The sequence below is a fragment of the Heloderma suspectum genome, chromosome 3 (assembly GCF_057233095.1).
Source record: "Heloderma suspectum isolate Gila_16-S chromosome 3, 16-S_ref, whole genome shotgun sequence".
Lineage (NCBI taxonomy): Eukaryota > Metazoa > Chordata > Lepidosauria > Squamata > Helodermatidae > Heloderma > Heloderma suspectum.
In genome coordinates this window covers 281163601-281186577 of record NC_139460.1, presented here as the reverse complement: position 1 = coordinate 281186577, position 22977 = coordinate 281163601, and the positions used below count along the sequence as shown (strand labels likewise).

The following is a 22977-nucleotide window of genomic DNA, read 5'->3' as shown; positions in this document are numbered from 1 at the left end:
AGAAACCTGCAAAGTTTCTGAAGGATATACATGTGTGCAAATTTAGAATGACTAGAATTTATTTACATTTCACCAACGTTAGCAGCAGGTGAACATGGGTGGGAAGGCACTATTGCATTCATGTCCTGCTTATGGGTTTCCTATGGGCATCTGGTTGGCCACTGTGTGAATAGAATGCTGGACCAGATGGACCTTGGTCTGATGCAGCACAGCTCTTCCTATGTTCTTAAATAGAGAGTGCCTCTGAGCATGTGCAGAATATTTTTCTTTCACCACTGAGCACTTACATTCTCCCCCTACCAATTCTATTTCCCCCATGCATGCAACCATCCCTCCCCATCCTACCATCCTCCAACAACTCTTCATCAAAACAGATGTCTTGTTTTGTGCAACTCTCCTCTACCTCCTCCTTGTTATGCACAAGCTCTCATTGTAACTTCCTCCCCATAACTTCCTTTGTGCCAAGACCTCACCAGGATTCAGCCAATGAGTCTGTTTTCAAAACTAGGGCTAAGTTATGGAGAAACTCTGAGCATGTACTAAGTGCCTTTCCCTCACCACTGAAGCTAGAGTTCATGCAACCCCCCCCCCCAAAGCCACAAATGACAAAACATGTATAAGACTGAGCTGAAAGGGTAGTCAATTCATTAGATGGAATTGGGTAGGTACTGTATTAAGCTTGCAGTAAGTACCATGCTCACAACTCAGGACTTATTTCTGAGTAAACATGCAGAACATCAAGGTGCAAACCTCCCTGCAAAAGTAACTTGTTCTGGAATCCTATGCACACTTTCCTGAGGGTAAGCCTCATTAAACATAATGGGACTTCTCAGTAGGCATACATAGAATTGCGTAAATTAGCAATATTTATCTCCCCTCCACTTAAAAAACAAACCAAAAACTCCTATTTTTTAAATTAAAGCTTTCTGTTCATAGGAACATAGAAAACTGCCTTATACTGAGTCAGACCCTGGATCCACCTAGCGCAGAATTGTTGACACTGACTGGCAGCAGCTGATCTCCAAAGTTTCAGGCAGGATTCTTTCGTAGCCCTATCTGGAGATGCTGGAGATTGAACCTGGGACTTTCTGCATGCCAAGTATGTGCTCTGCCACTGAGCTACAGCCCTTCCTATTGCTGGATAATGGCAACTGACGAACAAAACAGCCCCAGATTTGTTTCTCTGTGACCATGTGAACCCACTCTTCTCAAAGACTTGAGTGAGGAAAAGGAGAAAAATCAACCCCCTTGTCTGTTTGTATAAAGTCAAATACAGTTCAGAACTTCTCTTGCCCGCCAAAGAGAATTCTTCTTAAGAATTCCCCAAGATATGCTCTGGGCGGAATAAAGAAGAGAAAGAAAGAAAGAAAGAAAGAAAGAAAGAAAGAAAGAAAGAAAGAACAGGATAGGGGAGGGGAGGGGAGGGGAGGGGAGAAGAAAAGAAGAATGGTGACTGGAAATGTGCGCAGGGGTGGGAAGTAGAGAGAATTCCCTAAGCCAAGTGGCTCCTTTCAGAGAGGTAGTACTTCAGAGGAATTTAGGAGGCTGTGGAGGGTTTGTGAGGATTCCATGTACTTAAATGAACTTTATGAGGTGAGGTGGCTGAGGGCTTTTTCTAGCTTTTTTTAAAACTGTAGAACCTATTTAAAAGCCCCAGCAGTTTCTCGATCATGATGCCACATAGTCCTAACCCACCCTTTGGGATTATTTGAGTCCTACAGCTATTTAGGAGAAATTAAAGTCACAGAGAGGAAGGCCAGGATTTCTTCTCGATCATCCCAGAATGCAGGACACAGAATAATGGGCTCAAATTAGAGGAAGCCAGATTCCGGCTGAACATCAGGAAAAACTTCTTGACTGTTAGAGCAATATGACAATGGAACCAATTCCCTAGGGAGGTGGTGGGCTCTCCCACACTGGAGGCATTCAAGACGAGGCTGGACAGCCATATGTTAGGGATGCTCTGACTTGGATTCCTGCGTTGAGCAGGGGGTTGGACTCGATGGCCTTGTAGGCCCCTTCCAACCCTAACTATTCTATGATATGATTCTATGAAAGCGGAGGGGAAGAAAGAAGTTTGTGGAGACTGACTGGATCCTTTGCTGTACTGGAGCTACTAAACTTCTGCAGAAGCCAAAAGTTCCAGTTTGGGGCAGTAAAATCAGATGCAGTGTGAAATACCAGTATTTCACATGGAGCTCTTTCTTCCCTTCCTTCTCCCTCTTCAAAATTTCATTGCAGGCAAGCTCCCAACACTGGGCATGTAAGAGCCGAAAAGTAGGGGGAGGGAGGTTTTTAGCACCTCAAAACATCAACAACCCTACACCAGAGATTAGGGATAGTGACCTCCTAATGGTCATGTTAAACCCCTTCTGATTAGGATCTCTAATCCCCTGGATGGCTTGACAGTTTTTACTTTTTAGACTTTGAGAAAAAGAAACTTTACACATGGCTAGCGCAAAAGCCACTGGACCTAACTGTCTGAAATTTGGTAGGTTCAGTCAGCTCCATAAGGCCTGCCAGGTCTCCAAATTCCATGAAATTATCTGGAAGCACAATTTTTTTTAGCTCTTTACTTTGACAGATTTTCTTGGAAAAAGCAAATTTTACCTGTGGCTTGCACAAAAGCCACTAGACCTAACTGTCTGGACTTTGGCAGGCTCAGTCATCTCTATAGGGGCTGCCAGGTCCCCAAATTCCATGCACGTATGTGGAAGCACACACACACACACACACACAAATACAGCTCTTTGCTTTGCCACATTTTCTTGAAAATAGCAAATTTTACCTGCGATTAGCACAAAATCCATTGGACCTAACTGCCTGAAATTTGGCATATGCACTCAGCTGCACGGGGGCTACGAAGCCTCCGTATTTGATGTATTTATCATACAAACTCAAAAGGCTATGCCCATTTTTGTTTTCCAGTGCAAGTCAATGGGAAAATGTAAAAAAACGGCAATTAGGACAGCTCAAAAGATCCGGGGCACAGCTCAAGAAAGATCCAGGGCCTGTGCCCAGGTGGGCCCTCTTCTAATAATGCCCCTGTTTACTGGCATACTTAGCTTGAAAAGAAGGCAAATTAAAAGGCAAGACATCCTTTCCTGCCCATGAAGCCCTGCATCAGCCTTCCACAACCTGGTGCCTTGCAGAAGGCTGCCCTACATCATACTTATTTTTACATGGTTAGCATACAATGATTTTGCCTATCTGGAGGGCACCAGGATGTCTACTCCTGTTCTAGAGAGAGGGTTCCCCCCCAACCTACTAAAGGCTGTAGCTCAGGGGTGGTCAACATCCAGGGCTGTATTGGCCACACTGGAGCCTTACAGAATCTGCCCATCACCTCCAAAATCCAAGCATGTGCTGTGTTTCTCAGCAGAATTGAGTTCTTGACTGTTTCAAAGTTGGTGGGATGATAAAGGACAAAGAATTCAGGGACCTAACAGAAGCAGATGAGATTAAGAAGAGGTGGAAAGAATACACAGAAGAACTATACAGGAAAGATCTTAATGTCCCTGATAGCCATGATACTGATACTGATGGTCACTGAACTTGAGCCGGATATCCTCGAGAGTGAAGTCAAGTGGGCCTTAGGAAGCATTACTAATTAAACAAAGCTAGCGGAGATGACAGTATTCCAGCTGAGCTATTTAAGATCCTAAAAGATGATGCTGTTAAAGTGCTGCACTCAATATGCCAACAAATTTGGAACACTCAACAGTGACCACAAGACTGGAAAAGGTCAGTTTACATTCCAATTCCAAAGAAGGGCAATGCCAAAGAGTGTTCAAATTACGGTACAATTGCGCTCATTTCACATGCCAGCGAGGTTATGCTCAAAATCCTACAAGCTAGGGTTCAGCAGTATGTGAACTGAGAACTACCGGAAGTACAAGCTGGGTTTTGAAGAGGCAGAGGAACTAGAGATCCAACATTTGCTGGATCATGGAGAAAGCAAGAGAATTCCAGAAAAATGTCTATTTCTGCTTCATTGACTACACTAAAGCCTTTGATTGTGTGGATCACAACAAACTGTGGCAAATTCTTAAAGAGATGGGAGTACCAGACCACCTTACCTGTCTCCTGAGAAACCTGTACGAGGGTCAAGAAGCAACAGTAAGAACCGGACATGGAACAACCGATTGGTTCAAAATTGGGAAAGGAGTACGACAAGGCTGTATATTGTCGCCCCGCTTATTTAATTTATATGCAGAGTACATCATGAGAAATGCCGGGTTGGATGAATCACAGGTCGGAATTAAGATTGCTGGGAGAATTATCAACAACCTCAGATATGCAGACGATACCACTCTAATGGCAGAAAGCGAAGAGAATCTAAAGAGCCTCTTGTTGAGGGTGAAAGTGGAGAGTGCAAAAGCTGGTTTGAAACTCAGCATTAAAAAAACGAAGATCATGGCCTCTGTCCCCATCACTACCTGGCATATAGAAGGGGAAGAAATGGAAGCAGTGACAGATTTTATTTTCTTGGGCTCCAAGAGCATTGCAGACGGTGACTGTAGCCATGAAATTAAGACGCTTGCTCCTTGGCAGGAAAGCTATGATAAACCTAGACAGCATAGTAAGAAGCAGAGACATCACCTTGCCGACAGAGGTTCGTATAATCAAAGCTATGGTTTTCCCAGTAGCAACGTATGGCTGTGAGAGCTGGACTATAAGGAAGGCTGAGTGCCAAAGAATTGATGCTTTCGAACTGTGGTGCTGGAGAAGACTCTTACGAGTCCCCTGGACTGCAAGGAGGTCAAATCAGTCCATCCTAAAGGAAATCAACCCTGAGTGCTCATTGGAAGGACAGATACTGAAGCTGAAGCTCAAATATTTTGGCCACCTAATGCGAAGAGAAAACTCTCTGGAAAAGACCCTGATGCTGAGAAAGACTGAAGGCAAAAGGATAAGGGGACGGCAGAGGATGAGATGGCTAGATAGCATCACCGATGCAATGAATATGAACTTGAGCACGCTCCGGGAGAGAGTGCAGGACAGGAAGGCCTGGCGTGCTATGGTCCATGGGGTCACGAAGAGTCGGACATGACTGAATGACTGAACAACAACAACAACCCCACAGACTCAGACTATGCCTGCCAAACAAACCTAAGTTTTATTTAAACAAAGCCTTTTCCACAGAGTTCTCTCAGGCTGTGGCCTCTCTCTCCTCAGGTCAGAGGCAGTGGGTGTTGTCCTCAACCACTTCCTGGTTCCTCCCAGGAAGGACAACCCACTCAGACTGAATCCAGCAGTTCTTTCACACTGGTACAAAGACAGCTGTTTGCTGGGCTGCTGAGAGCCCCATTCTGCAGAGAGACAGAGCATATCAGGAGAGACATCCCCGTGTGCCTTGTTTCTCTGCAGAGACCCACTCATCAACCACATTTCACGGTAGCTTGGAACTCTGTGCAATGCATTAGCTGATTTCTTTCCAATTCACTCAACTCCACAGGAAACATTTATTATATTTATTCTAAACATCTTATTCCCCTCCCTTTCTTTGAGAGATGCCCAAGGCACAAAGTCAAAACAAAACAAAACATGCATTAAAATATGAATACAAATAACTTCAAAAGTATTCAAAAGCAGCAACTTAGAATTAACAACAATGCTAAAACAATGCATCATAAATGAGGATGGCAAAATATTCTAAAGCAGCCTTTCCACAACCTAACGTCCTCCAGACGTATTGGACTACAACCCCCAACCATTCCCTGCCAGCATGGTGCCCTCCAACACACCTGCAGGGCACCAGGTTGGGGAAGGCTGTTCTAAAACCACAGCAGGAAGCATTATAAACCCAACCAGCATTTTCTTTTACCTTGACAAAGAAAATGAGCTCCACCTTTATGAACTTAATTTCTTGACAGTAGCCTTGAGCAAAGATATGGCAAACCTTGCTGAACTGGATTATTAAAGACATAAAAGCAGGAAGGACTGGGGCTACCGCATCTTGTTGCAAGATTATAAATGGTTTCCTATCTGTGGGATTTGAGTTTGTTCTCCCTCCCTCTCATCTCTTCTCTCCCGAATATAGGGCTGCACAAATCTCTCCTTTTTTGCCTCTCACCATGCTCCAGGAAGTCCCTCCAGTTTAAATTTCATATCATTTCCTGCTTTTATTTCAAGATTCCTTCTGCCCTTTTGCACTTAATTCTCTAGCCTTTCAGAAGTGAGAAAGCCCCACCAGTTCTTTACGGCCTTTAAGCAGCTCCTTTAAGTTCACATCGTTTAAAATATTCTATGAAGCTGTTAAACAATGCTGGAAACATGGGGTATCTAGAGTTGGGGGGGGCAAGAGAAGGGGTCAGTGATGCCATACAGTATCCGATACGACATTCCTAGGACTGCTGTTGTGTGTTTGTGCATATGTTCCTCCCCGCTTCTTGTTAGTTTTTCAAATATCCTTCACACCAAATAAAGTTTTGTTGGAACTCATGATTTGGAACTTGTGTGAAGCTTGGCTATAAACACTTTTCTGCACTAGTGGCATCAAATTCCCAGGAGTTTCTGTCACTCTGAGTAAGTTTTTAGGGGTGCAATCTTATGCATGTTAAGACAGAAAAAAATCCTACCATTTTCAGCATTCCCCAGCCAGCATGGCTAGCTGGGGAATGCTGGGAGTTGTAGGATTCTTTTTCTGTCTAAATATGCATACGATTGCACCCTAAATGTCATACAATGTGACTCTAAGCAACAAAACACGTGCAGGCACATGAGGAAAATGCAGAGATGTGTTGTAACAGTGCACACTACACAAGCAAATTACAATCACAAATCATTATGAAGCTTCCTCCATCCCCTGGAAAAGTTCCTGAAGACACCTACGACAGGGTGGTACCAACCCAAAGAAAACTACAGCATCAGAGTTTACCATCTCCAAACTGCCTTCCCAGGATACTCTCATTCATACACCAGTGAAGGCAACAGAATTGCTCAAGAACTCCCCTAAAAATCAGGATTTGAGACTAGAGGACTGCAGCTTTTGCCTTCAATGAATCACTCGCTTCAGAAGCGCTACAATTCCTTTGATGGCCATGAAGAACATCTAGTGACAGATAGTGCCTGTAGTAATTAAACTCACTGGTTGGGTCACAAGGTCAAGATCATAGCAAAAGGCTAACTGGGTCTTTTATCAGCAGCTCACATCTGGAGATTTGGGGAAAAGTGACTTTTCTTGTGCATGCTATGCTGTCATCACTTTTGCTACACTTTTACAAATGGGTTTCACTCAACAAAAAAGTAACTGTTCTTGTTCAGGACAGGAGTGCGGAATGCTTGAAGACAAGTAATTGGAAGTTAAACATGAAATTGTGCAGCACGCTTAAGAAGTGGACTAAATTGGCTGGCAAGGGCTGTCTGATTATGGAGCTGGTGATAACGTGAGCGTGACGAGCCACATCCTCTATCTGGGTGCACACCCAAGAGTGCAAAGCTGATGCCCCAAAGAGTGCAAAACCCCAGTTTACACCCCTTAGTGAGCAGCAAGCCTTTGCTTTAGCATTTTCTGTTCCGATGCCATTATGGTTCAAATGTACCCCCACACCCACTAAAAGCACAGGTGAAGGGGACAGAGAGTTGCATGGGCTGGTCTGACACCCTGCTGCCAACGAACCTGTGTAGTGGAATCAAGCCTCTCAGGGATGCGGCACTTTTTTTTCATTAGCAGGGACACTGACATCATCTGCCACCCCCCTCAGAATTCCGTTTCCTCTGAGCTTAGCTGCAATCCTCACAGTAGCTCAGGGAAAATGAATTTTTCCAAGCAACAATATATTGTTCCTTGTTTTAATTAAAATACCTCGGGGCGGCTTGGTCTTGAATGGGCAATTAAGACCCAGTAGCTTTACAAAAGACCTGCTTGTAGCAGGTGAAGACACCTAGAACTGGTTTGTTGATGTGGACCAACACAGCTGCCTGCTAGTTTGGACTCTCCTTGGAGGTGTGGCTGTGGGGACTGTCACGATGAGTGCTTGCATCTCAAAATTTACCACTACACCACTGCCTATATGTTCTGCAGTCCTATGCACCTCTGTGCAAGGAAGGGAACCTGCGCCACTCAGCATGTCCCCTTGCACCAAAGAGCTCTACACACATATATGTCAGTACACATAGAACACTTATTTCACCGGAAGTTACTATTCATCCCAATGTAAGAGAGTTTAAAGGAACAAAATGTCTATTTTTAAAAAAGAGGATAATCAACATGATTTTGCAAGCAATTATCAAAACAAAAAATAGTTTCTGCACAGATTTTTTAAATAAAATTAAAAAGAAATCCCAACTCTCTTTTGAATCAACTGATGCCCAGTAAATCCCCCTACAAGTCAAAACATTAAAGCTCTTTTCCCTTGTGGAAAAGGAGGTGGGAAATAAGAATTGGACATGTTATCAGGCCCAATGGTGCTTTTCTACTTATGGAACATCTTATTTTGTTTCTCAAAGTCATTTTGATTTACAGCTGGCATTTGAAGCTTCATTCATTTCAGCTCTGGTTTATTTTATTTTCTTAAAATAAAAATGAGGGTGTTCTTTATTTCAGTACAGACCTCAAGTCCTGCCAACCAACAGCAAGAGTTTTTGTTTGTTTTAAAAAGCAACTAAAATTTTAAATGATTAGTTTTTTTAAGCTTATGTCATGTTTATGTATGCATTTATTAAAGCACTTTCTGTCTTGCAATGTAGAAAATGATTTTAGAGCTCTCCTTTCCATTACTGAAGCAACAAAATGGAAACATAATGGATGGTGCGAGATAGCTGGGCTGACAATTTCAACCCAATGCATGGGGATTAAGTTGTGTGACTCATGAAGGTTGAAGGGAGAAGCATGACTAATTCTGTGTGGTGTTTGGAAAACTGAAGTAAAACACACCTCATAATACTTTGTCAGTTTATTTTTAGAGTTTGTTTTAACTCCTTCATTTCCAAGAGAAAGCTGCAGTTCAAGTTCAAAGAGCAAGCAGTGTTGTGGGTAAATAAGCGACTAGAAGCTTAGAGAAGGGCATGGTATGAAATGGTGTGGTCAAAGTATATATATGGAGGTAGGAGGAAGAATATGAGTTTTCATAGAGATTGGACAAACAAAGGTAATCAGCTGCAATAATGCTAAACTGAACTATGTTCTAAGGCATCACATCTCTTTCCTCTGCCAACACAAATACGGAGGAATGCTTCCTAACGCTTTCAGACCCACATGAAGCTTTTAAGTTTCTTCACATATATTTTAGACTCCCATACTCACTCATAGGGGTCTCAAAATTGTTGGAGTACTTCCACACAAGACAGGGAACTGAAATTTGGTATGTAGCCCAAGATTTACCTAGTAAAGTCTACAACTGGGATATTTTTACAGCTATCACTCATAACACCCAAGATATGAAGATTATCTTATTATGGCAACTAGCAAGTCACCCAAGCCAGACATGTGAGTGAACAGAGGTGAACCATCTTTGGATGGGGGTGCAGGGATTTCCTGGAGAAAGTCAAACATGTCTATGCTTACAGGATGCAAACTGATTTACTATTACTTACTTACACACACACAGGGTAGTATCCAATAGTGGTCCAGTACTAGTGATGTTGCACTAGCATAAACCAACACTAGCGGTAGTGGCTAGAGCACTGGACTGGGAGCCAGGAGATCCGGGTCTAGGCCTCACTCGGCCATGGAAGCTCACTGGGTGACTTTGGGCCAGTCACAAACTCTTAGCCCAACCCTCCACACAGGGTTATTGTTGTGAGGATAAAATGGAGAGGAGAAAGACAGTGTAAGCTGCCTTGGGTTCCTTGCAAGAGGAAAAAAGGATATAAATGCAATAAATAAATAGTGGGTTGGACAATGCTTCAGTTAGGTAGATCTGCAGCTGTTTGAGCAACCATACTCAACGAGTGCTAATTGATGGCTTGGCATCCTCCTGGAAGGGGGCGGTCTCGAGTGGAGTGCTGCCAGGCTCTGTCCAAGGCCCTGTGTTCAACATTTTTTATAAATGACTTGGCTGAAGCTGTAGAGGGGACGCTTATCAAATTTGCAGATGACATGAAGCTAAGTGCAACAGCCAACACCACAGAAGACAGCATCAAGATTCAAAATGATCTGGACAGGCTGGAACACTGGGCCTGATCTAACAAGATGAGATTCAACGGAGATAAATGTAAAGTCTTGCATTTAGGTACAAAAAAATAAGCATAGTGTCCACATCACAGGAAGTAATAGTTCTGCTCTGTTCTGCATTAGTCAGGCCACATTTGGATTACTGTGTCCAGGTCTGGGCACCCCATTTTAAGAAAGTCAAAAGCAGAAAAGGAGTAAGCCAATGCTTAAACAGAAGGAAGGCAGTGAAGTGTGTGTGTGTGTGAGAGAGAGAGAGAGAGAGAGCGAGCGAGTGTGGAGGGAGAGAGTTTGTTTTCATCAACTGCAGGAATATTTTATTAGTGAACTAATAAAACTGTTTTTGTATACATGGTGGGGGCAAGAAGGGGGGGTTGTTTGTTTTTTTATATTCTAATAAGTGTTTTCAGTTGTGTTCTGTGGAGGTTGCTTCTAGTGGAAGGAGGCAGGAATATTTTGGCCTCCTTCCACTAGAAGCAACCTCCACAGAACACAACTGAAAACACTTATTAGAATATAAAAAAACAACAACCCCGCCTTCTTGCCCCCACCATGTATACAAAAACAGTTTTATTAGTTCACATAAAATGCGGGTTGTACCTTTCATTTTATTCTCTCACACATACCAATTACAAAATACTTAATTTGAAATCTGTGCAAGGAATTACTTTGCCTCAGATTTCAAGTCCAAGCTATGAAGCAACACACCCAACCTCCTCCTTTGCCTACACAGTACCAAATTATGGGCTCTTAACCAATTAGTCCAAGTTCAAATGCAGCTTTCAGTACAGAGGCTTTTCTACTTGGCAGTGGGCCTAATTTCAGAGAGAAGCATTTACTGAAACAGAAGACATCAGCATGTAGACATTTATGTTCTCTCTAAATTGCTTAATTAGGGTGCTGCTGAATCACCAGCATTCATTTAGAATAGTCTTGAAAATAATTTTTAAGATAGCCTATAAACACACACACACACACTTTCCACATTTCTCATTCTTCTGTGCTTGGCCTTGGAAGGCAGACTGGCTGGTTGGTTGGGCTGGTCCAGCCTTTCCAACCTGGACCCCTCAGATGTATTGGACTACAACTTCCATAATACCCAGCCAACATGGCCCATAGCCATTTCCCACTGGCTATGCTGGCTGGGAGTTATGGCAGTTGCAGTCCAGCACATCTGGAGGGGGCCAAGCTGGGAAAGGACGGGTTGCTCTGTCTGCTGCCAACTAGCCGCTGGTTTTGCCATTGCGGTTTATATGGAACAGAAAGTGTTGTTAAAATTATACTGGTGTGTTGATGAGCATTTGGTAAGCCACCTCAACTCTTCCAGGAAGGCAGCTTACGCTTCAAAAAGTAAAACAAAAACTCCAAATCATCCCTTTCTTCCTCACTGCAAAAGAGCTTCAATGGCAGAACCTCTCTTTGAATCAAGAGACTTTTCAGCTTTGGTTCCTGGATCCCAGATAGTAGACACCCCATACTGACTCCATTTTTGGTCTCTGCCAAAGGCACATTTCTAATAGTCCCATTCTTTATCCCTTTGAAGTAAGCTCCTCCTTCTTTGACCAGTTGCCATTATCTAATACTCAATTGGACCATCATACCTGCTTCAGTGCTGCTTCTCATTGGAATGTGGCTCCTCCCTCAACGGCAGCCATTCTAGCAGGTTGCAGCACAGGGAGAGGAGATGGCAAGGAGGGCCATTCCACTGGGCCTGCTGAAAGTCCACTTGCTTTTTTTCTCTTCTCTTCTCTTCCCTCCCCATCCCTTTTTCCTTTTGTGTATTTTTTTTAATTGTAAGTCTGCAGGCACAGCCTGTTTTGTTTTTATTGTTTGTAAACTGCTCTGGGAGCCTCTTTGGCTGAGGAACAGGATAAAAATGCTACAAATAAATACAATAATATAAAAAAATATTTACTCCAGCAATTCTGGCCCTCCTCTTTTTTCAACAGTCTGGGCTTTGGAGCCAAGTGCATTTGCTGACTAGCGCTCCAAGGCTGTGAGAATCCCTTTTGTGGCTGCATATAATTAAAGTGACCACATGATGTCAGGATTTCTCTAAATCCCAAAGAAATGAAACACCCCAGAGATAACAAACAGAATTAAATATTTTAAACTGAGATGTAAAATCAGAACACGCACATGTGTTTGTTTTTAAAAAGAACTACTGCATAGAGTTATCAAGAACCTAAGAAACTACTGGTCCTTTGGTTCCTTGAGGAAGCTGTGTTTTGACACTCTCACGTTTGTGAGAAGCTTTTCTATTGCAACATTCAATTGCACTGTGAAGATTACTATTTGTGGAAACCTCATGCTCTGGCCCCTTGTTTCTAAGAGTTCTCAAAAACTACAGAATTTAAATATTGTCTACAAGAAGAGCTTGGCACCAGTTACCACTTACTGAGAAATGGAAGGATCTATCATGCACTGGTGATTGTGTATGAGCCTGCCCAAGCATTAAGATCAGCATTGGAGGCCATATTCTTTGGCCCACCAGCAAAAGCCATTAGGCTGTTGGGTATTAGAGAGGGGGCTTTCTCAGTGGTGTCCCCACACCTTCTCTCCCCAGAAAGATACATGGCTTCATCACTGCTGGATTTAAAAAACAAACAAACCTTGAAAGCTCTTGTTCCAAGTCTGCATTTCATGCTTGAAAATCATTAGCTGCTGCTGCTACTGGTATGTGTTAATTGTAATTGTATGTTCATGCTTTTGTAGTATTGTGAGCTTCCTTATGAGGGCAGGACACCCTGAGAAGCAAGTTACAGAAGAGGTTGGACATACTGTGAAGAGAAGCTGCAGTTGCACCTGGGATTTTGATTTACCTGGGGCCTAGAGGCCCTCTGGGGAAATCAAGGGTTGTATCCAATGTTAGTCCTACTTAGAGTAAAACATTGAAATGAATGGGACTTTAAGTTAGGCAAACATTGGATACACCCATTGTAAATACTTGCAACCTAGGGTTCACTTAAAATTTGGCTCCTGATGTAGAAACAGGTTCTGTGACCAGCAGCCCATGTGGACTTGAGAGTTTTCTGCATACATTTATTAACTCTTATTTGGTAGGAATTGTATTAGCCCAGGTTTTTAATTTTATTTTAATATGAACTATGTACCATGATTATTTTCAACATTCCTGTACATTAGTGCGGTCCTTTTATACTATAAACATTTTAACTGTTCCTATTTTGTATCCCATTTTATAATACTTAATTATATTGTCATCCTTGGTGTTTTGGTTCTTGTCAGCCAGCCTCTTTGTATCAAGGCTCCTCTGCTATCGAGACAGTTGCAACAGTTTTACTTTAAACCAAAAGGCAGAGAGCCTCAGACTCTCAACCTATTAAAAACAGGCATTCATTTGGGGGTGAAATCCTGAGGATTCTGAACAGATGCATGCAACAATGACAATGAGATCAATCATGAAATTCCTAGTAAACTCAGTATAAAAACTTTGGAGACTCTGGTCTTCAGGGAAAAATAAATGTGTTCAGCCACTCTGAAGTTCTCAGTTAGGCACTGCCAGGCATCCTGATTTTGCATAATCTATCAGTTTGCATCAGCCACTCCCTTGGCAAAGTCCACACTGTTCAGGCTCAGCCCTTTAATATGTTTGTTGCAGGTGTCACAGGATTAGCATTGCCTGCCTGTGTATATCTGTAATGCTATAAAGCAATTCCTGTTCAAGTGTTTGGACCACTGTGCAGAATAATTTATATGTAAGTAGCTCAATCATCTGTATAAAAGTCATAAATACTATGAAGCACTCCTTTCCACCACAGATGTTAAAAGCATGCTTTGAATAAAAAGATGTGTTCTCTGCGCTGCCTATTATGATCTGGCAGTAGCAGTGGCAACCTGCTTTCTTACACCCTCTCCTCAACCCAACTCAAGAATGTCCAACGGAACTCTGGGGCCACAGACTGATCCAACTTGCATATGTTTTAGGCCACCTGGTTTTAAAGAGTTGTTTGATCAGTTTGCTTTTAGTTTTCCCCAAATCGTAGATCCTTCAGAACCTGATTTCTTCTTCCCCCATTAAAATGGGGGGCGGGGGAGAAGAAGAAGAATAGGAAAGCTATCTTATTTTTACCCAAATCATAACAATTCCCAGACTGTTAAGAGCGGCTAAAATTTTGACACAAAATACCATTTAAGGTGCAATCCTATGCATGTTTAGACCTTCACCTCCCAGCATTCCTCCGCCAGGTATGCTGGGAGTTGTAGGACTTCTTTTCTGTGTAAATATGCATAGCATTGCACCCTTAAAGCATCAAGGGGAAAGAGTACTGTCAAACTGTCAAAGTCTATATATTTCTACACCAATCTAAGTTAGTCCGATGAAAGTTTTTACTGTTTTCTGTCTTCCAGGCAAGTCAATGAAGTCAAAGAAATGCAACACGGAATACCAAGTTTATAGCTGGAAAACTGCAGTGGTGATTAATTTTATTAAGCCCTCTTGGTCAGGACTCAAATTTCCCATGAAGAAAAACCTCCTAAATCCATTCATGTTCCAAGAATGTAGTAGAATTGAATGACCAATGTAACATTCATTCATTCATTCATTCATTCATTTCTGTACCGCCCAATGGCTGAAGCTCTCTTTCGAAACATATGAAAAAACTGGTGGTTTGGAGGTTTTCAAGACATACCTCAAACAGGACACAACCGAGTTGTTAGTGGAAGGGGAGATATTGGAAGACATTCAGTATTGTCTTTCTAAGCTTTCTCCTAGGGCCTAAAGTGACACACTTCTAATTTTTGGTCTGCTCTGGAATGTCAAGCAATATGGAAAGTTGTATACCTAAGTAACCTACAGATTCACTGTTTGTTAATTCCAGAAACATTATAATTTTCAATCATCAGAAGTGGCCATTCAAAACGATTCCCTCCCATGCTGAGTTTGGCGCCCTGTATATTTCAGCTGAGTGAACAAGGTAACCGACCCTGTATTCTTCGGTTAAGATGGACAATTCTGAATGTAGGACCCAGCCTGGAAAAACTATTTCATACTGTGGCACTGCTAGGGATGGATCATGAGCCCCCATATGCAATCACCACAACAACTCCCCCTGCCCTCACCCTAATTATAGAAGACATTAGGTACACTGTGGAGTGAAGCCTCTGGGAAAACCAAGATGCCAGGCGTGACTTTAGCTTCACTTCACAAGGTGGCCAACCTCTTCTGTAAGTTGTTTTTTTTAAAAAAAGAGCCAGCAGAAGATGCTGCTGGTTCTGCCACTGCCTGGCAAGGGATGTTGGTGGAACAAATGCCAAGGAGTATTGGGGTGGGGAGCTGGAGGACTAGGGATGTCTGTTGCCAGGAAATCTGTTCAGTTTTTGGCTTGACGGAGTTCCCCAGTGTGCCCAACTTGGCTTGCATTTGTGGGCTGAGCCATGGGTTTCCCCCCAAATCTGGGAACTTTTTCCATATTTTTTTATTTGCACAAATAGAGATGTGCACAAATTGTAGTTGCAATTTGTGTAATTTGCACAAATTCTGTCCGAAATTTGCACAACTGGAAAATGGTGGAAAACAGACTAAAATCCGGAGTGGGGTGGGGAGGAACCAAGGGAAGCTTAATGAGCTCCATCACCCAAATGGATTCTCCAACATCCCTACCCAGGATGCCCTTAATCCAGGCAGCACCACTGATTTCATAGACTGATTTAATATCTCCAGCACACAGAACATTAAAAAGATGGTTTTTCCTCCCTAAGATAAACACTCTGTGAGTACAGAGATGTTGTCTGAAGTAACAGAGCAAGCGTTGTTTTTCCTTCCGATCTATTCTATTCCAAGAAGAATCCAAATTACTGTGTATGCACGTGCATGTGCACGCGAGGGGTGGGGGGATAATGTGGAGTACTGCTCCACATGGAATGTTCATAACAAATGTCAACTTTAGCCATCACTTTAGCCACTTTGAGTAGTATCCACCTGGCTCCAGCAGAGGTCACCACTACACACATATACAGATACAAGTAATTTTACGTCAAGAATATATCAGACAATTTTCAAAACATAAGCATGAATATAAATTTTGAAGCACAAGAGATAATACATAGAGGGGTGGGGGGAACTCACTGCCATCACTCCTCTCTGCTTCTCCATTATCCCAGATATTTAGGTGTCCAATGCTGAAAAGCAGTGAAAAATTAAAAGGCCTAAAATCACCAGTGAGAGGGAGCCAGTGTAACCAATCAGAGCTAATATTAGAACTTAATACTCCAGATTATCTTGTTTCTGTTCAGATCCCGCTATGGTGTATACATGAGGGCCAATTTAAACTGTCTGTCATTGAGGTGGTATGATCCTCCCCTGTGGCGGCACCATTTCAGTTTTCATGTTGCCAAGTGCTTGTTTGAAAGCATGTGGTGAATAGCATCGCAGAGAGGTGCAAGCTCAAACAAGCATCAACATGGGTGAAAACTGAAGTGATAAGATGGTCCAGGAGTTCTGTGCCATGTGTCTTATTGCCCCAGTCTGGTAAAGGAGGTCTGAGCACGAATGCAGGCTACCATGCCAATATTCCCTGGTGGGTTAGAAATAGGGCACAGGGGTGTCATCCATACAGTTTGTATGGCTGGGCATCCACATCTGGAAATCAGGGCTTTGCGCACAGTTCCAGTTGCTGGATTGGGATTGCATGCAGAGCATCCAATAGATGGTTTGAGCCATCAGCTTTGACAGCACTGATCAACCATCTATTAAAAAGAGAGATTGGGGGAGGGAGGTTGAATGGAGGTCTGCCCTTCCTTTCCCAAACAGGTCAACAGTGCGGACTTGAGAATACAAATGCAGATTCTGCACATTAGAATCTTTTGGTCTGGGCTTCAAAGTTTGAATTGGTCAGTCTTACCCATTCTCAGCTTCAGATCAATGTTTGTAAATAAGGGATGACCTCTGTAATAGGGCTGTTGGACAAACAACAGTGCAATCCTACACATATCTATACAGAAGTAAGCTCCATTGTATTCTGTGGGCTTACTTCCAGGTAAGTGAGTATAGGATTGCAGCCTAAGTGAGATAGGGATTATTATTTTGCACACTTGAAATTCTATATGTATTTATTACAATCCAATCTCCATTACACCTCTTTTTTTTTGTAGAGTTGTAACCAAGGCTGTCCATCCACCAGCTGAACAGAAACCGCTGGCAGAACTGATTCCCCCTCCCCTCGCTGACCCCTTGAACCCAACATATATGTTCCAGAGGATTGGGGGACCCCCTGGAGCATAGTGGGGAGAAGAGCAAGGGGACATCCCATAGCACATCTGCTTGTTTGGGACGGAACGTAAAAATTAGGGCTGTGCACCGTCTCAGAGCCGAACCCTGAATCCTAGGCAAAGCAGGTCCAAAGTGTCATGAGGGGTTCCGAAGCAGATGGGGGGGGGCTCCGAGGCGCTTCGTTCCACCGCCTTAGTGCTTCGGAAATGCCCAGTCAGCCTGTCTGGGAGATGGATGAGTAGGGAGAGGGAGTGGAGGAATTAGGAGGGGTGAACTGAGCTGTTAAGAGTGACATCTACAGCTGCCAATAGGGCTGAACTTGTAACCTAGCCTCCAATCACAGCAGTGGAGGAGGGATTGAGATCATCAGGAGAGATTTTCTGCTTTGTTTGTCATTTCAGCTGAGAGAGAGTTGGTAGGAGAGAGGAGAGCTTTTCGAATTGTGTGTGCATCTTGAGCTTACTGTGTGTGTACTTGAGCTTACTGAGCCTTCCCAAATCCTTCCTTCTTCCTCAATCTTTCCTCTTTTATTCAATCTTTATTCACTCTTGTCTTTAAAGAAGCTACAAAAAAATCTTCTAGTTGTTAAGTTTTAGTTTCCTTCCTTCCTTGATCTTTGCCTCCCTTCCACATCCTTCCTTCCCTTTCCCCTTTTTCAAACTTATCTCTCTATTTAAAAACAAACAAACCCCTCCCCCCTTTTCTCTTCTGTTATGCTTAGCGCAGTTACTCCCGTTTCCCCGCCCTGTGGCTTTTTCAGGTAGTTTTTCCATTATACTTCTTTCTGTTGCTTGTGTGCGCGCGTGCCTCTCTGTGTGTGCTGCTGCGTGAGCGCAGCTGAGCTGAGTACTCAAACAATAAGCGAAGCAGCTTGCAGTGGCCAGGCACTGGCGAAGGATCCACATTTCAGTGGGCAAAGCAGTACGCTGACACTGTATCGTGGAGCAAAGGGGCATAAGCACCTGTGCTGCTGCTCTTGGAAGGGACAGAGAAGGGCGAGGGCAAAGCGCTGGTGGGACTAGCAGCACCAGCAGGCAGGCTGGCTCGCCCCCAGTTCCTTTATTATGTCCTGCCCTTCGGCGGCAGCAGCAGCTGGATGCCACTGAGACCAGTGTCTGGAGGTCACTTTTCCAGGAGGCAGCAGCAGCCTGGCAGAGTGAGGTGCTGGTAGCAGTGCCCTGGAAGGAGGACCAGCATCTCCTCCTTATGTCGTGGGAGAGGGGAGCCCGCTGACGGACATCACATCAGAGGCGTCAGATGTCCTTAGCATGGTGGAGGGTCAAGAGAAGGAGATCCTCTAGACTGTGGGGGAGGACGAGCAGTAGGCAGAAGCTCAGTCCCCAGCACCTGACCCCTCTTCCATTGTTCGTCCTGCTTGTGTGGTGACCCCCAAGACTCAAGGCAGGCAGTCTTTGTCTCTACAGAAACAGCAGGGCAGCATGGTATGGGACCACTTTGAGGTGGGAGCGGATCCCAGCACTGCTGTCTGCTGCCACTGCAAGGCATGTCTGAGCAGGGGGGGGGGCAGCCAGGGCACTATGCCACCAGTAGCTTGTGCCTGCACTTAAGGAGACAGCACCAATCGGTTTTGCTCGGGGAACAGGCCCCTAGGTCCCAGCAGCTGGGCAGCAGGAGCAAACAGAAGGATGGAGGTGCTGGAGCTCCTGCAAGCTCTCCTGTCACCCACCCCCAAGAGGCTTAGGCAGGCCACTATGGAGGAGATGGGGTGGGGGACGCATGGGGCCACAAGGTGGAGGTTTCCAGCACCCGACCAGATCAACGAACTGCGTCGGTGAGATGGTGGCACTGGACAACCAGCCATTCAGCCTTGTTGAAAATGGGGGGTCCAAGAGGCTGATGGCCCTTGTGGTGCCCTACTGTAAGCTGCTGTGTTGTACCACCCTTAGCAGGTGGGTGGTACCCTCCCTCTACTGGGCATGCAGGGAGAGTGCTGGCCTGTCTGCACCAGGCAGAGTTACAGATGGTGCACTTCACCTAGGACATTTGGTCCAGCAAGGGTGGAGCGCTTGCTTGCTTGCTTGCTTATTTATTTATTTTTCCACCTTTCTTCCATCATGGAACTCAAGGTGGCTACATGTGGTTCCCAGGTAGTCTCCCCTCCAAGCACTGACCAGAACCAAACCTGCTTAGCTGCAGCAAGGTGGCTGCCTCATGTGCCTTCAGACCATGCCCTGGGGCTTTCTTGTCCCTGACGGCTCACCGGTGGGCAGCCACAGGGTCGGTAGCAGCCAGCAGTTCTGGCCCTGGAAGGACGGGTTCTGCTAGGCCCTCCTTCACACACAAGTCATGGACCAGTCCCACATAGCAGCAGAGATTATGGAGGCCATGAACCACACGGCAGAGGGGTGGCTGGCTGGGCACCAGCTCACCCAGTTACATGGTCACGGACGGGGGGAGCCAACATGGTGAAGGCTGAGTGGGAGGGCAGATTTAAGGGCATCTTCTGCATTGTGCACATCTTCAACCTGACCGTGAGGCATTCACGTGGTATGGGCAGCACCAAGGTGTATCACCCATGCCCCTGTTTGGCATCCATTATCTGTTGGAGAGCTGCAGGAAGGTGCCTGGGCGCTTCCACCACAGCGTCAAGGGTAGTAGCTGCTGCAGGAGAAGCAGGAGCAGTTGGGGCTCCTGCAGCACAGGCTGGTGCAGGATGTGGCAACATGCTGGAACTCCACCTACCTCAGGTTGGAGTGTATGGTGGAGCAGCAGTGTGCTGTTCACAAGGTGTCAAGGACTGGGGACACTGGCATCCCGGCACCAGTGGGCAGGCAGCAGTGGGATGCCATATCCCAGCTTGGGGTGGTCCTCAAGCCATTCCCTGAGGCCACCAAGACCCTGAACACAGGCACTGCCCTCCTCAGCCAGATGATCCCTGTAGCCAGGCATCTCCAAAAACAGATGGCAAGTTTCTGGATGCTGGGGATCCCATCACAGGCAGGCACTTTGTGCCAGATGTGCAGGAAATGGCGACGAGACTGAGGGATGGCCTAGCATGGGGGGTGGAGCACCTATGCCATGAGAGGGTGTACATGTTGGCCAGCATGTGCGTCCCCACCTCAAAGATGGACTTTGTGGGGAGAACTCCTGGTGGGGCAAGTGAGAGAGGCAAAGGCAAAGAGGCTGGGGCTGGGGCAGGTGCCACAGGACACAGAGGAGGGACAGGGCACCATCCCTTCCAGCATCAGCACTCCCAGCAGGACCATGGGTCAGGGTTTCCTGTGAGCAGCTTGTTGGCCACCGTGTGAACAGAATGCTGAACTAGATGGACCCTTGGACTGATCCAGCATGGCTCTTCTTATGTTCTCATCTAATGAACTTTTAAAATAAGCATTTTAAAACACTACTTTTTCAGAAGATGACACACACAATTTTATAGTTTAGATTATTTTATCACATATGTAAAATTATACAGCTTGATTAACAACCGGAAAGCTAGAGGAAAAATAACTAGTAATGTTACAATAACTTGTCAGTATATAATATACAATAATAATATAAGCAATACTTACAGACCACAAAATTATCAGCCTTCTAGCAACATATGGGTTAATGCTCCAGTAAGTGAATGGAAGGAATGTAATGTAGAAAACTTCTTGACCCATTGCAGCTGAAATCTTGAACAGGTAGTAGTAGAAATAATTCTTTACAACATACTCCTGTAAGCAGTCCTAAGAGAGAATGATTTTTTACATGTTAGCAAATCTGTTAGGTGAAATCAAATGCTACATTCACTGTTTCAACTGCTTGTAGATCTCCATAAACTAATTCGTTATTTGAACAATTTCTCTTTCCATATAAAGTTCAATTTCTAACACTAGCGCTTTAATTGACTGAAGGGGAGTGAGGCATTTTCTGCCTAGCCTAGTAAGCAAATAATGAATCTCTAATATATCAAGGAAGATAGCAATGTAAGCGTTATATTGATTTATAAGAAGGAACAGGACTGAGATATTTTCCTTCAGTTTTCCCTCTGCTATTCAATGACACTGCTAGGGCTGGACCATGGGACACTGCTCCACCATCCCACAGTCTGGAGAGCCCCCAAATAGTGCTAATAGGGGCAGTCTTTTGTGTTGCTGTTTTTCAAAACTTTAAACAGAGGCCAGATACACTGAGGAGTGAAGCTCCAGGCACATCTGCTGTTGTCATGGCCCAGAGGCTGGCCTGGAGCAAAATCTCCTGCCACCTAAGGCAGGAGGAGGGGCTGCCACCCTGTGTTCTGTCCCCCCCCCACACACACACAACAATGATGATGACGACAACTGTGGCACCCCCCCCCCCGGTAGTAATGCCTGTCACTGTCTCAAAAGACTTGCTCTGGGGGGGTCCTTCCTCAGAGTGAGGCACTGGCAGGGAAGTGGCCCAGGAGACCACCTGGGCTTCTGTGGAATGCTGGAAGTACACTACACTTGGAATCCTATGTAAAAGGTTTGAAAAAAACCAAAAGGGGACCCATTCATTTCTTTTCTGCTGCCTGATAAGGGACAGGCAGGAGTCTGCAGCCAGGATGAGCCAGGGCAGTGACAAAGCAGGGCAGCAAAGCACCAGGGTGGTGTGTATGTGTATCCCCTGGAGAGCATCTTGCTCATGGCCTCCTCAAAATCTGGCTGTGACACTGGCTGTATTAGTATTAGACAAGAACAAAAGCCTATGAGGGGCCACCTTTTTAAGTTCCATCTTTATTGGATCTTCTTAAGAGAGATGTTCCAAAGACCATCATGTCACTGATGGTTTTTTCCTCTAGACAACACACACACAACCAATATTTACTTTATCATAAAGGAAGTATTAATCTGCTCACAGAATATCAATTATGCCCATCATCTAGGGAACCCTTTTATGCACATGTGAAAGCTTGTCTGGGTGCAGTAGGGGCAGAGAAGAAGCTGTTTTCTTTAATTTTCCTAACCAGAAGCCTCTCCCATGTTGCTTCTGATGGAATGGGGACTGCTGCTTGGAAAACAAAATGGAAAACTGCTTTCCCAAACAAACAGCCAATCGCTCTCAAAGCATATGACAGGCCTGTGTAAGGAGGAATGGATAGTTGCAAAGCAGATGCAAACACTACCCTCTCAATGCAGAGCAGAATACCTCCCCACTGTCACTCCTGCCTCATCAGTGTGATTTAAGAGGACAGTGTAAGTTGCCACTACTGGAATCTGAGCTTCACTGGGCATCTGACGGGCCAGTTTTGAAAACAGGAAGCTGGACTAGGTGGAACTCTGGAAAGATAGGCAGTCTTTATGTTCCAAGGATCAGCCTAGACACAAGGTTAGTTGTGTGAAGGCAATTAACATGCGCCTTTTTGTTATGTAATTAGCAGTCACAGGGAAGCCTGGGAAACCTTGTGACTTGGGGGGCAAGGGAGAGAAATTTAACTCTGCCTCCCCCTACCATGGTCCGACAAAAATCACCTCCCCAAAGCATCTATTTGCATTTCATGGGAAGCTGCTATTGCCACCACTGGAGGCTTTGCCTGAAATGCAAATAGCAGCTTCAGAGAGATTTCTGTGGGAACTGCGGCCACTTACGAATCACCCCAAAAGAGGGCACTGTTTAACATAACATTTTCATATACAAATCTATATATACGTGCAAATTTAGAAATAAC

At 44.6% G+C, this 22977-nt stretch overlaps 1 protein-coding gene across 1 annotated transcript in view; it reads right to left on the bottom strand.

The window, feature by feature from the left end:
* The window catches only part of SGPP2 (sphingosine-1-phosphate phosphatase 2), a 58420-nt gene that overhangs the window by 18093 nt on the left and 17350 nt on the right, over window positions 1-22977 (bottom strand). The window contains exon 2 of the mRNA XM_084847112.1: window positions 20876-21034. Coding sequence (XP_084703238.1) covers window positions 20876-21034 — 159 coding nt within the window. The remainder of the gene's footprint in view (window positions 1-20875; window positions 21035-22977) is intronic.